The sequence below is a fragment of the Excalfactoria chinensis genome, chromosome 3, assembly GCF_039878825.1.
Source record: "Excalfactoria chinensis isolate bCotChi1 chromosome 3, bCotChi1.hap2, whole genome shotgun sequence".
Lineage (NCBI taxonomy): Eukaryota > Metazoa > Chordata > Aves > Galliformes > Phasianidae > Excalfactoria > Excalfactoria chinensis.
In genome coordinates, this window is record NC_092827.1 from 89,620,235 (window position 1) to 89,635,184 (window position 14,950).

Consider the following 14,950-nt stretch of genomic DNA (forward strand, 5'->3'; position numbering starts at 1 on the left):
TGCAGGTATTCCTTAAATAATCCGTGTCATTATTTCTACATCTGTGTGGATGTTATTAGATGCTGTGCTAATTTTTAGTGGATCCATTAAAACTAAGAAGCAATAAAGAAACAAACACATAAGATCAGTTGTGCCTTGCAGTGAAGCTGTTGACTAAGACCTCTTTGCATCTTTACTACCGCAGTTGATGTGCTGAGAAATGCCTCATGGCTTATTAAGAATCAATAATTGAATAGTTACCCATAATCAGGCTGGTCTTTAGATTTTTACATACATTTTTCCTGTTAACTATGACTTCATTTCTTTCTCTGCCCATACTGGGTTTGTTGCACTAATAGCAAAAACATGAACTTGGATTATACCTGGCATTAAGGATGGTTATGTGTGTGTATTTTGGAACGTATTCTGGCATTAACCGAAACAAGACAGACACAAGTTTTACTCTTTGAATTGAAGGTAGAGGAACATACTCTTAAATGTGAGTCTTTTTAGGTAATGGAGTCACTTCTGTGCAATTAAATGGTGAAAGAGAAGGATCACCACATCAGCTGAATGAAGCTAGAGACACTAGTTTTTCAAGGAAAGAAAAGAAAGAAATACTGGTAGGTATTAAGATGTATGGATGTTCTTTTAATGTCTTCACTGTCTATTGCACATTTATAGCATACTTTTTAGAATAGTAATAATACTGAATGGCATCTTGTTTACATGACACAAAGTACATTACTGCTGGATCATATTAGTTTTAATACAGTTTGAGTGTGTATTTAGCAGTTGTTAAAGACTAAAATAAGCACGGATATACAAGATTTACTTATTTGTATCCAAATACAAATACTTATTTGTATTTGAGAGAGACACTGTAAGAGAGCTGGAAGTGATAAGTAATATGTTGTACTGAGCAATAACTATATAAGCAAATAGGGAAATTGAGGATTATGCTGCCACCTTATGGCTTGCTGGGGAATTCAAGTGATCCTAAAAAGGAGCTGCATCAGCAATGTTCCCAAGTGAGTTGTGCTCCTGTCACAGTGTAAGCATACAGTGTTTTTGTTGGTCAGGGTGAAAAAAGGATGGCGAACTTAGATCTGAAGAGTCCAGATATTCAAACTTCTTGCCTGTTGGTGTCCAGAGCATCAAGTTTCAGGGCTTAGTAGCTTGGGTGCAGTGTCAAACTAGAGTCAGGTATGCTAATGTTAAGTTGTACTCATGGAGAAAATTCTGTTTTATACCATCTGATGCAGCAGTACTCTGATTAAAAGGAATAATCCTGCATTACTTTCTTTTCCAAGTGAGTTTCTCCCTTAAAGCAGCAATTGCCTCCTAGAGCAAACGCCTCAAGGAGTGGCAGTAGAAGTGTGGTATAAAATAGAGTGGGAAGCCTGGTCAGTTTTTGCTGTTTGAGGGGCCGTTCTTGGCTTCTTCTAAGGATGAGCTTGGAGACGCAGTGCTTTTGCAAGAGGTGAACAAGAAATACAGGGTGGGAACATAGTGGTTTTGGTTTGTTTTAAAGAAGTGCCGGTTGTGGTGGTAGTACTTTGGAAAGCATGGTTTCCTGAGCTGTTTGAGCTTGACCTTTGAAATTGTATGTCTGAGGCTTCCTGTGTACCTGTAAGAATTCTCCTGTGGTGTGCTGTTCCTAGGTGAAATTGGTATTAATGGTGGAAAGATAAGTTTAGTTAGTTTTACATTGGTAATTGAATTACTGCTGCAATATTGCTTAAATATTGTGTTACTGGGTATGGCATTCTTTCAGATACCATAATGTGAAAACGCTATGTAACAAGATGCAGGCATTCAAGGAGGAGAATACTAAGGAATTGCAGAGGTTTTAACAAGGGAAAACGATGCTAGTAGTTTGTGGTCTGTAGTCACTAGGGAGTAGAAATAATGAAGCTTAGGTTGGAAAGGAGGATTTCTCCAAGTGGGACTGTAGCCCAAGCTCAGCCATAAATTTCACATCTGGTACATGACAGCAGACACAGCAGAGTGTCTTTGTAGGTGCCTTCTGTTTAGTTGATGTAGAAACATGCAAAGCAGCTTTGTTGTCCAAAGAATCTGCAGGGATGGTTTCTTATTGAAGTACAAGTACCAGCTTTTTTTTTTTCTCCTAATAAAGTTATGATTGATTATTTATCAACCTGCTGTTAACAGCAGTGTAATTTTTTTTTGTATTTTTCTTTTTGATTTTGCTGTAGTGTTGGAGAGAATAAGCATGTCCATGCATATGTGCAATTGTGAGTATAAACGTAATTTTTTAACTTTTATTTTCTAGAAACCAATTAGTAATGGCCTTCCTCCCACACCTAAAGTACATGTGAGTATTACTGAGTCATGTAAATGCATGCTTAAGGCAGAACGTGTTTTCTTAATAAAGCTGAGGAAGCATACTTTCTGAATTGCTCGTTGAATTTCGAATAACAACAATAATAAAGAATAAAAATATCTCTTGGAAGTGTTAATCTGTAAGTGTACGGAGTACAAAGTCACACTTGATTTGTTCTAAGTGAATTTTGAAGGTCTTTTAGTTTGTTTCCATCATTAGAATGTAAATGAAAGTTCCATGACCATAAATTAATTTCAAGTTCCCTGAAGGTACTTGCTGATCAGTCTTTCCCTATAGGATCTGAGGAGCTGATGCCTCTCAGGAATTGCATATAGCACTAAGTTTCTACTGTGTAGCTGTAGATTTTTGAACTTCTGAATACGATATTCACAGATGACTGAGGGCTGGAAATAACTTGTTATGGGTCATAATCTAAATAATCTAAAGCAGACTGGATTTTTGTTGTATGTAGGTTGCTTGGAAAGTAATGCCTCCTATTTATTCCCATGGAAACTTCAGCTACAGAGAGTGCAATAACACTACTCAATAGAGCAAATTCTTAGCTACAAGACACTGCTTTTCAACGGTCACCATTGTTAGTTGTGCATTTTCACCAACAGTGAGCAAGAGCCTGCATGCTGCACTTGTAAAATAAATAAAGTCTGTACCAGTGGAGGTGACCCATTGTTGCCAGTGCTGAAATGGCACCACTCACCCCTCACTGTGCTCACATCCTCTGTTTGATCTCCATCAGTGCTGAGCAAGTGTAGATGAATGTTAATGAATGCATTTTTTCTTCATGGAGGGATTCAGTTCCTCTCCTTTGTTCCATATATACTTCCATGTCAGACTTGCCCTCCCGATGCCATTCTGTCACACAGCAAGAAAAAGTAACAAGATATTGGTGGGAAGGTTCAGCCTCTACTGCTGTAGCACCAGCATACACCTCTGATATTGTGATCCAGCATCTTAACATCAGAGGCATTATTTTGGAGCAGCCCTTGTAATGCTTTTGTGGACTTGTCACTGCATTTCTGGTCAGAACTGCCATCAGAAAAGCTTGTGCCTCCCTCTTAACTTGACTGTTTCTGCTCTGAACCCTCTTATCCTTACATTCTAGTGCGTGCATTCATGTAGTTGTTCTGGGAAACAAGTGGAGTATTGATGTGCTTAAAAGCTAAGGTTTTTTTCTGCATTGCTCCTGAGCCAGATCAATTTTTCATCTTTAGATAAGAAAAGAGAATTGCTGCTAGGGCTGTGCACATGATTACTTTTTCTTTTCTTTTTTGCTTATTAAGCATTTTAGGGGAGTGGGAAGGGTTGAGGCAGAAGTCCTGCTTAGGTTACTTAGAATTGTCATTTCCTGCATAAATACGTAGGGTTGATCCAGAGCTCCACGTTCTTCATACACTTAGTATTGTTTCTTGAGGTCAGTTCTGTTTTAATAAACTAAGTTCCTAAGTGAGTGTGTGACATAGGTGTGCATACATGTAGTTGGTGGTTGGTAGCAATTTGAAAGTACTAGTGACATTAAGAAGAGCCCCGTCGTGATGGCAAAGAAGAAATAAGTTAAATTAGTAAATGGAATGAGAAAAAAGGTAGAAAATATTACTTCACATTTTGAGCTGTTGTTTATGTTGAACTCTTGCTACAAGCTGCATGGACATGCCATCGGAGAATGGCTGCCAGCTGCTAATATAATAGAGCTAGAAAAGAGACTGAATTAGTAGAAACATTTCTGAAGTTGATCACACAATTCCTTGTTACTGGACTGCTCTCTGTATATTCATGCATCTTTGTAGTATACTCATTCTGTGGCTCTGCAGGTCTTCGATGTGATTATTAACTCTTTCTTCTCTCTCCTTTCCTTATCATAGACTTTTATATACAATTAGTTTTTTCTAGCCATCCTGTTAAATTACAGTAGAGACTGATTTCTCACTTGTGTGCCCATCTACCGCCTGTCCCCATCAGTTGCCAAGTAATCAGTTGCAGATAAGTATGTTGCAGTATGTTGCTGCCCTCAAAAATAGCTGGATCTTCTGGGACTCTGTTTACAGTGGTATCTATGCATGGCTGTCTGTGACTCTGGAGACTTGGTTCGAATTTCTTAATAACCTGCTCTGGTCGTGTGTTTTTTCCCTGCTATTTTAGGTGGCTTGCAGCTCAGAGGAGACATCATATATCCTATCAGTGAGAGGATGCCTTGCCTCCTGAAATTCCTTCCAGGCTTAAATGCCTTTGTGGCAGCAGGCAGTCCAAGCTGCCTTTCTTCAGCCTTTTATTTTGTGTTTTTGTTTTCCCCTCCCCCCTAGCAACTCAGTTTAATATTTTGTTCTGTATGATTCTCAGCTGTATCCTTGGGATTTGTTTGATATTTGGAGATGATATCCTTAGGCTCTGTTTACTCGTCCAAAGCATTTGCAGCAGCATCTTGGCTCTGCAGGCTTCCCAGAGATCAGGGCTGAGAAAGGCCAGAGAAAAATAGTTGATTTCTTCTGATTTCAACCCCGTTTTCTTCAGCTGTCTTTATACTGCAGAGCTCAGCTAGGTCCTAGCAGTGAACCCGCCTGCACTGTGCAGCAGTTCTTTCCAGTGCTTGGAAGAGAGTCAAGGAGAATTGCATAGCTTGTTACAGGAGCAACAGAAATGCTTTTCCTTCTTTTTTCCAGGAGATTACTGCCTCAATCGTTATCTGAAATTTTAGAGTGTGCCTTCAGTGCCCTGCATGCTTGAGAGGCTTCCATAAACTGCTCAAAAGATCCCTGTATTGTTTTAATGGATATCCTCTCCCTTCCTTCCCCCCCCCCTCCAAACTCCTTGCTGACAAGGGTTTGGGCAGCATGGAAGCTGTCAGTACTTTGAGATCACTCTGTGTCAGTATCTTCTCGTTTTCCTCCCTCATTATCTATATCTTACCTCTTACTTACTTTCTTACGCCTGTGGAAGGTTCACCTTATTGTCTAGCAAGCAGCCAGCTCCTTTCTTTCTGCTGAGACTTATCCAGTCATGCAGCAGTGCTGAAGTCTTTCCCCTTCTCTTTGTGCAGTGGGTTCTACAACATTTTTCTGATGCCATTAATGAATTTCATTTTTCTCTTGTGGCAATAAATACAGACCAACCCGTACTCTTCCTGATAGTGATGTGAGACACAGAGATGTGTAAAGCACAGAGAGAGTTTGTATCTGCTCATATTTGGAACAGAAATGCTTACGAGTGGCTCTGGTTTGCCTACGTGAATGGCAGCATTTCACTTTGCTGATTGTTTATACTTCATCAGTTCTTTTCATCTACAGTACTACTGATCAGCTCTGTTTTGTAACAAATTAGTATGGGCAATTATAAATGCTGGTGTTTGGGAAGGAAAGGAGGAAGTTTTGGCTTCCACTTTTCAGTCATCTTGATGCAGATTTACCAATTATTGTTTTAATTGGTAAATACAATAAATATGTTCACATATGTGTTTACATTCTATATATATAATCTCAAGTGCTAGTGTGTCCTTCAGGGGAGAACTGAGAAATCGATAATAGTATTCTGTGTGTGACTCTAATGGGCAGACTGAGTTTATTAAGAAAGGACTGAAATCTTCTGCTAAAGATTTCCCTTCAGAAAGCAATCAGTGCTGTAAATGGATCAGACTGTGTATCATATCATCAGAAATGTATCATTAGGAAAACTAAACATAAGTTATTAATTGTTGTATGACTGTAAGTTTCATTTTGTGTTTGTGAAGCATGGTAAAGAGTAAAATTACATTATTGAGTGTTTTTGAAAATCACGAAATTCAGGGGCCTTTTTCAGAGTTCTTCCATTTGTAGTGAGTATGTGCTGGAACAGTAATTTAAGAGCTACTTCACAAATACTATTTGTGGCATGTTAGTTCAGAAAGGTCTTTAATCCACAAGGTAACGCTTTTAAAAGCCAAATGGACGGTAGAATAAACCCAACCATGTTCATTTGCCACCATGTTGTCTAGATGAAATTATTCTCCACCAGACAAATGAGTCTACTCTTAACTTGTTACTACTTTTAAGTCAAAATAATTTCATTGAAAATGCCATGTTTTATTTTTACTTACATGTACATGTATAAAATTTATTTTTTTTTTCCACAGATGGGCGCTTGCTTTTCAAAGGTTTTCAATGGCTGTCCATTAAAAATTCATTGTGCAACATCATGGATAAATCCAGATACAAGAGGTAGTGTACTGCATTTCTTTTACCCATTTTTGTCCTCTCCTAGAGTTTTTCGAAGTGTTCAGATGAGCAAGACTACTCTCCTTCAGATATCTTTTAATATTTAAGTAGGCAGTAGTTATTCTCTAGTTATACCACTGATGCCTCAAGTATGGCATTTTCTTAAATTATATAATTTAATATATATATTATATATAATGTATATTATAATAATTTATAATATATAATTGTATATGGGGCATGGTTTTCAGCTTTGATTTAAAAAGCATAATTTGCATGTTTAGTGAAGGTAAATAAACGTATTTTGATTATCATTCACAACTCTTTTCAACTTTGTACTCCAAAAGATGCCACTCCTAATTTATTTCTAAAAATCCAGCTTCCCAAGGTCCCGCTTCAAATCAATTGATTCTCTATCATTCTCTTGATGTTTGTATATTTTTTCCCTTTATCTTCCTGGTTGTACAAGTTCGAGCATCTCTTCATTTTTACGTATGTTTTATTAGTTTATTAAATAGCTTGACAAAAGTGAAAACTGGTAGCACTGAACTCATACTACCTTCAGTTTCATCTTTAGATTTTAGACTGTTTAGGCAGATGCTGCTGAACCACTTAGCAAGAAAATATTTAGTTTTTATAGAAACTGAAAGCAGCTGACATCTTCTCAATATGAGATCTTTGGCTGTCCAAATGCAAACAAGGCCATTAATTAACCTCAGCCGCAATCACAGTAAACAGGTGAATCATACTTGAGAAGTGAGGCATACATGAAGTAGTGAAAAAGCCTTCCAGTCAGTGCTGCTGTTGATGTACTCCAAAAAACAAACAAAAAAACCCCACACGTGTCATAAAATATATAGAAATGTTTAAGTGAGAAGTCTATATATGTGGATTCTTGCTTATAGTTGTGTCACTGTTGGTTTTTCTTCCTAGTTAGGCCAAAAAAAAACAACCCCAAAACTATTTTCATGAAGTCTTAGAACAGCTTCATCCTTAAATGTGTGAGCTTCCTTGGAAAGATTAATTTTCTGTTCTTTGAACATCATAACTATTATAGATTGTCCTGTTTTCCTGTATGTAATTGCTTTAGGTCTGTTTTTGACAAAGGATTTGCAAAGAGGGCTCTTACTTGAAATTAAAACAACAACAGAATAACACCCTCCTTCCTTAAGTCAATATTACTGGATTTTTTTTGTTTTTCTTTGCAGATCAGTACTTGATATTTGGTGCAGAAGAAGGTATTTACACACTGAACCTCAATGAACTTCATGAAACATCAATGGAGCAGGTATATGTGTTTTGGTATCTTTATAAAGACAGTAACAGCCCAAACCACCATCTGACACTTTTTCGCCACTGGTTAACCTGGTGTGATGTTTCTAAGAATCCTCTTCACTGTAGCTATGCAGATGCTAATTATACTGAGTTTTACCTTGTGTTTACTATTGAGGATATGTTGCAATCATGTATAATGTTGGTTTTTTTTTTTCCTAGGTTCTCCTTAAGTAGGAGGTCTGCACATATTAATACATTGAATTTCATCTTAGTGCATTATCTTGGAGTTCAGTGATTAGTTCAGTGGCATCAAATTTCCCTGATACAGTTGATTTGAAAGTTTGTTTTCCTTGAAGTTATATTACAAAGTAGACTGTTCAAGCAAAGGTGGTGTTTTGGCTACAGGGAAGCCAGGTCTTTTTACACTAGATTCCATTCTTTCAGTCTTAAAAGCAGTTTTGCTTATGAGACTCAAATTAATTGAACCCCGATTTTAAAATTGTTTTTGCAGATCTGATAAATAGTGATTTTTTTGCGGGGTCACCGGGGAGGGGAACATGCCAATGGTAGGCTTTTCTGTGTGGTGACTTCTTCACCTCTTTTGTTAATTTCTAAGAGACTTGTTTTCTTTCCTGCCTTCTCCCTAACGTAGGGAGCTATGCACCTGCCATCAAGATGGAGGAATTTGCAAGGACAGCCTTCACATTGTAAGCTGGAGGCACTGATGTTTGTTCATCTTCCAGGGTCCAGAATTTGTAGAGGTGTCTGTTGTGTGGGGGAGAAGGCCTAGATAGCTTGCACTGAGCTCCATGTAACCCATAATCATTCAGGTGCTTGAGTTAACTTAGTTCAGGTAGCTCGCTGTTGCTGAAGTTGTTAAATATACCCTGAGAAGTATCACTAATAGAGTAATCCCTGCAGGCCAAACAGACCTACAGAAGTTTTTGAAAAATGGCAAGGAAAATAGATAGACTGAACTTTATGCTCTCATATCGATCTTTGTTTTCTTTAAGTGCTGTGTTCTATATTTCATTGTCAAATGAGGCTTGAAGGAAGCATTTTTATAAGCACTTAAACACAAAGAGGTGTTCGTCAAAACAGCCAGCAGTATGTAAATGGAGGAATGTGTGACAACTTAATCAACCTGAGTATTTCAGGTGTTGCTGTTTTTCTCTCTAATCCTACGATTCAAACACTCTCAGTCACAGTATGCTTATGCAACTGTGGAAAAACCTGCAAATTAAATTTGGATGTATCCAGACTGTTAGGTTATTAGCATAGGTTTAGGTTCTTCATAGCATGTTTAGGTGACGAAAAGACTTCAGGAACAGAACTGTGTCCTCTCTGATACCCATTTCCTACATAGAATCATAGAATGGTTCAGGCTGGAACGGACCTTCTAGATTATCTAGTTTCAACTTGCCTTCCATGGGTTTGTTGCCACCACCCAGCTCAGGCTGCCTAGGGCCCCATCCAGCCTGGCCTGGGGTACCTCCATGGATGGGGCACTATGTGCCAGGGCCTCACCGCCCTCTGAGTGAAGAATTTCTTCTTAACATCTAACCAGCATCTCATTATTTGTGCTAACAGTCAAAAGGGTTTCAACTCAACAGCATTTTTGGATTCTCTTTCACTGTATTATTTACTCTCTAGGTGTCTAGAAAGTGTTATTCTTGGTTATTTTCCACTTTGTTTCATTCCACTGATAGACAAAGCAGAAGTAGTACACATTTCCAGAAGGTAGCACAGCTTCAAGATATTTCACTTTCCTGCAGATAAAACTTTCAGTTAATTTACAGATCTCCTCAAATTTGTGTTGTTGTTGTTGTGATAAAGAGTAAAGGAAATGGCCTGCAAGGTGGTCTCTCTAACCCAGTCGTCTGTTCCTACAGTGGCAGGAGGAAATGCTTATGAGGTCTGCTACTGCCTGATGGCTCCTCAGGCTCTTCTATGGTCATTGAATTAGGCTTGTTGGAGAGTACATCTCTGCTTGTTTGCCTTTGTATCCACTTATGGGCCTGTTGGACATGTTGATACTGTCTGTTTCCATGATTGCTTGTGGCAAGAAGCTCCAGGAGTTAAATGAGAGGGCGGGAAAATATTTTTAATTTTTCTTTTTTCTTAGAGGATGTTTTGATAATTACAGGCCCTTCTTTCCAGTAATTGTCTGGTAATTTGATTAATAGCAGTTCTGCCTTGACCATTTGTTGCATTCCTTGATTGCTTAAGAGAAATGTGTAATCACATGAAGATTAAAAAGTCATTTGAAGCGCCAGATTTAATTATTTTAAGACATTTAGAATACTGCAGGCTTTAGAATAGTGTTTGTTTGTTGACCACAGTTATGTTGTTACGTGTTTCTCCTCTGAAGGAGAAAGGCTGGTGGTGATTAAAATTTCTGGGGAAAAAATGGATCGATCTTTATAATGATGCTTTGCAGGCTAATAGTAGTGTACTTGAAGATGTGGATATAAAATGTTCCAGTTGTCTACATGTGAGTGTGTATGTTAAATATAATGTGTGTGCCTAAGGTATACTTAACTCTGGAATCCAGGTAAATATTAATTGTCTCAATCTAATTCTTTTACAAAGAGCAAGTCAGTATTTGTTTTGTCCTGTTGTCTATGAAGACACTGATTAATCAATGTAACATGTTTATATTTTGTTTATGATGAACTGAATGTTTGGTTTTCTTCCCTTTATTAGCTATTCCCTCGAAGGTGTACGTGGTTATATGTCATGAACAATTGCTTATTATCAATATCTGGTAAGTTACTCTAACACCTTTGAGTGGTAGTGCAGGTATACGTTTGTTTTCGTATTTGAAGTGTTTTTTTCTAATTTCCAGGTAAAGCTTCTCAGCTATATTCTCATAATCTGCCAGGACTCTTTGATTATGCAAGGCAAATGCAAAAGCTACCTGTTGCTATTCCAGCACATAAACTCCCTGACCGAATACTTCCCAGGTAAGTTCACCTCATCATCAGAACATCTTGATTCTAAGAATTCAGGGTATGGTTGTGAAAGTCGGGGAATCCCAAACAATTTGGAGCTCTGTTCACACATTTCCATTAGTAACTCGTGGGCATTAATCAGAATGTAGACCTCCCGTATCTACATGAATTGAGATGTGAATATATTCTTAATAAAGAAATGGGGTTTGGTACATTTCACCTTGTTGCTGTGAAGCCTCTAGTTTCTGGGCACAGCTCTTGGAAGCTATCTTGGAAGTATGGCAAGCTGTGGTCGTACCTGTGAAACAAAAGCTTGGGTTAGTTTTGTACCTGTGATGTTTCAGGCAGGAAGAAATAATAATCTTAAACTGGTTACTTGTAAATGTTCTTGGCACTTGTTTTCCATTCTATCAAAAAATAATAATAATAAAATAAAATAAAAATTAAATGGATTTCCCCAACTTATCTTTGGGGAGATTATCAAGGTTCAAGATGATCAAGGTTCCCTTACTGCAGAAGGGATGGGCTGATGGGCTATTCTGAAAGGTGGGCAAAATAGAACTGGAACACAGATTTGTCTCACGTCACTGGCAAGTCATTTCTTGCAGGCCAGGGTGGAAGGTATTACAAGAAAATTTTTGTCACCAGATGCTTGGAGTGCATCATGCATACAGTCCCTCCAGCATTATTCACTAGCAAGAGCATGCAAAGTCCCATAGACTGGATGCAGTGCTGGCTACCAAACAAGCCGTCAGAGATCATTCAAATCAAGGGGGAGGAGATGGTAACACTAACCTAGTTTGCAAACCAACTTGAGTCTTAAAAGGCATAGTGAATCATTGGATTTTCTCATTTGACAGGCTTTTTTGTTAGGAAACTTTTATAGCAGACCTGATTCTCAGTTACCTTTGGTACTACTGCCAACTTGTTAACATTTCAGATTTGGGAAAGACTTTTTGTTCAGTCACCTGCAAGCATTCTGGTGTAACACTTATCTAAGAATTGTGTTCTTCCTAGAGGAATTTGTAGAGATTTGTATTGAATTGTTTTTGTCCTTGGGTCAGTGCAACAGCTCAGCTCCTTTGTCTTCCAGACTAACTTCATCTGGTTGGCTTTGGGCTGAGGATTGTAAATGCGGTGGGCTGATAACCGTAATAATTATGTGGGTCACGTAAGGAACAAATTCAGATCTTTTTCAACCTGAAATGATACCTCACCTAAATTCCACAAGGCTTGGAAAAATTTCCTGTTTGGTCTTGTTGCATCCCAAGAAAAATGCAGTATAACCTGAATGTACAAGTGCCAAGCTAGTCATTCAAAAGCAGGACAGATTCATTTAGATAATCTGTTTTTGTTGCCTTATCCTTTAGCTGTAAGGCATCAGGGTAGTAACATTAGCCAGGCAGACTACCAGAATTGTTTGACTTATGTAGAAGAGCATCGTTTTTGTTCCTTACCAAACCACAAAGTATGTTCTGCAGCAAGATCATAGTTACTATAGTAGTGAGTACAATATGAAATAATGAGGAGAAATTAAAAACAGTTTCCTGCAGAGAAAATACAAAGCAAAATAAAATTTGAAGTTATTATGTAAGTTTCAATAGGGTCATCTGCCAGATGCTGAAGCTCAGAATATGATACTTGGTAGCCAAGCATTCAGAAACAGAAAATAAGTCTGTGGTAAATCTCCTGTCCAGCTTCCTTATTTTGAGTATCCCTGAGTGAGTCCTTTCAAGCCTTTCTTAACTTCTCATGGCCTAACCTTGTGACTAATGCTATTTTTGTGTGTCGCAGTCCCAGTATGTTATTAGTCATTTCTAGACAGCTTTGTTTGAAATACTATGCAAGTGTTTTCCTAGTTTATAGCTTTGACTGCAGCATCGGTCTGTTCCTCCATGTATTCCCATCTTTTCTGCACTGTCTATCAAATGAGTAGTTTTCACTGTTGAGGCTACTGTGGTCAACTGTCGTACGGTTTGTTGTCATCTAGTCTGTTCAGAGGCATAGATTCCCACTTCCAGCAAAGGACACCATCTCCTCTTGCTTACTTGATAATTTTTCAAGCAATTATTTCACGATTTCTCAGGGGATGTTCCCTGCACAAGAAATATAATCTTGCAAAACTGCCTTCCTGTCCTCCTTCAGACCTTCTCTTGAAACTCATGCTGCTCTGCCTATGAAAAGCTTTGAAAAACCTAAGGTGTGAGTTTGCAATCGCAGTGGCTCAGCAAGCTATTACTACTATGCTCTTATTTCCCACATGCCTTTGATGTAACCGTTTACAGGTTGTTTTCTAACTGCATTCATAATGCTGCATAACTCAGCAACATCTCAGTGCTTGAAAAGAGATCATCTTGTGTGTTCTAGGCATGTTGTCTTGAGAGAGACAAACAGATACATGTTTTTTGGTTTTGAGATGGACAAATATGATTTTCACAGCAGCAACTTTCTGAAAGGAAATTCAGTCGCTATAGTTGATTGATTGATAATTCTGTGTTTATCTTGCAGGAAATTTGCTGTGTCTACAAAAATTCCTGACACTAAATGGTGTCAAAAATGTTGTGTCGGTAAGTAAAGATCTGCAGAATAAGCTCTAATAAACAGTGCAAGTGGTAACAATTGTAGGAATTGTTACTTTCCGGAGAAGTGGCTTTTCTGTAATGATTGTGGAACTGTGCATCTGCAGACAGTGAACTCATTCACATTAGTCCTTTGCATTTAGGCAGTGTAAACTTCCCCATTTCTCTTTTAGTTCTTAAAGATAGAGACAGTTCTCAAGAAAATGCAGAGAAGCAGAATGCATCAAATTTAAAGCAGCCCTCTGGATGAAACCAGTCTCCATGGATGGAGCATGACCTTTCTAAAATAAGTTACCAGGTTAAGTAGCCTGACTTCCCAGCAGGAGTTCCGATTATTAATACTGGTTGCTGAAAACAGAGTATTTTTGAATCTTTAAGGATGATCCCTGAAGTATTTATAATATCTTCGGAGTGACAACTGCCTAAAACTTAAACACGTAATCTGTTAAGAAATGTTTTGAAAGGGGGAAATGACACTGGGTCATTTCAGTGTCAGAGTTATAAGTTCCATTATCAGCTCTTTGGTATGAGGAATTATACAGGAGGTTTTGAGTGGCAGGTGAGCCTCTGTCACTTACCCTGATAAAAAATGAAACTCTTCCTAGTTTTGCTAAGAAATTTCTTACCTGTGTTATCACTTCTCTGCCCAGTTTGCCTGTTAAAACTTGATTTTTTCTGGGATATAAATCCTCTAGGGTGTGGTAGGGCGTTCACACTGTGTACTGTGTACATCCAGGCCTTGCCTTCGTTGAGGAGTCTGGTCTATCTGTGAACGTTAATGGATGCTGAAAGAAAACTCCCAGCTTCTTGCTTTTCAGTGTGCTGGATGTAATCCAGGGGTGTGGAATGACAAAAGGCAGATCTAAGGGGAGAGGTGACAGATCCCCCGCCCTGGGCCCTGCTTACTACGTGCAGCCTGGGTCTCTATTGCTGCGGGTGGTATATGTGATGATCGCTTTGGCCTAGGGAAATCAGCAGGGCCGTAGGAGGCAGAAAAAGACCAGAAGTTCTGGTCTTCTTTCTCTTGTTTACAGGTGTTGGTAATTGCTTGTTCTGTGGTTTCTGCTGCTGAGTTCAGCCTTACTGAAGGTCATGGCAAGTGCAACTTGTCTTTTGCAGTTGGCTTGACTGGTAGCGAATAAGAACTTGGATTAATGTGATTGAGCTTTGGTGTTTCAGGTGCCAGTGGATTGCTAGTGGATTTTCATGGCAGTGGGGTAGCAAGAGCATGATTTGTCATGTATGTAGATCATTCTGGGTTAGGGGCTTGTTACTTGGTCCTTGTTGTTAATTACCTTATGGCTGGTGTTTAGTTTGCTGCAGTTTAAAATCTGATCTTAAAGGTCTGATAGGTCACTCTGAAAGTAATGTTTCCTATTTGTTTCTGTTGTGACTGCTGAAACACACCACCCACTGCCTCACTGTGCTCACATCCATTGTGTGCTCTCCATCAGTGGTTAGCAAGCATTGATGCATGTCAGTGGGTGCCATTTTCTCTCTGTGGAGAAATTCATTTCTGCTCTTCTACTTCACGTGCACTTCCATGTCAGATGCCATTTTGTCAGGCTTCCCCTCTGGTACCATCCATCATGCAGCAACAAAATGTAATGGGATAAT

At 38.6% G+C, this 14,950-nt stretch overlaps 1 protein-coding gene across 3 annotated transcripts in view; it reads left to right on the plus strand.

Annotated features, from left to right (window-relative positions):
• The window catches only part of MAP4K3 (mitogen-activated protein kinase kinase kinase kinase 3), a 76,993-nt gene that overhangs the window by 50,637 nt on the left and 11,406 nt on the right, over positions 1-14,950 (plus strand). For 2 of the 3 annotated variants that reach the window (XM_072331519.1, XM_072331521.1), the window contains 7 exons: positions 493-602; positions 2,276-2,317; positions 6,444-6,528; positions 7,734-7,813; positions 10,507-10,567; positions 10,649-10,766; positions 13,263-13,321. In XM_072331519.1, coding sequence (XP_072187620.1) covers positions 493-602; positions 2,276-2,317; positions 6,444-6,528; positions 7,734-7,813; positions 10,507-10,567; positions 10,649-10,766; positions 13,263-13,321 — 555 coding nt within the window. The remainder of the gene's footprint in view (positions 1-492; positions 603-2,275; positions 2,318-6,443; positions 6,529-7,733; positions 7,814-10,506; positions 10,568-10,648; positions 10,767-13,262; positions 13,322-14,950) is intronic. The other variant, XM_072331520.1, reaches the window with a different exon arrangement.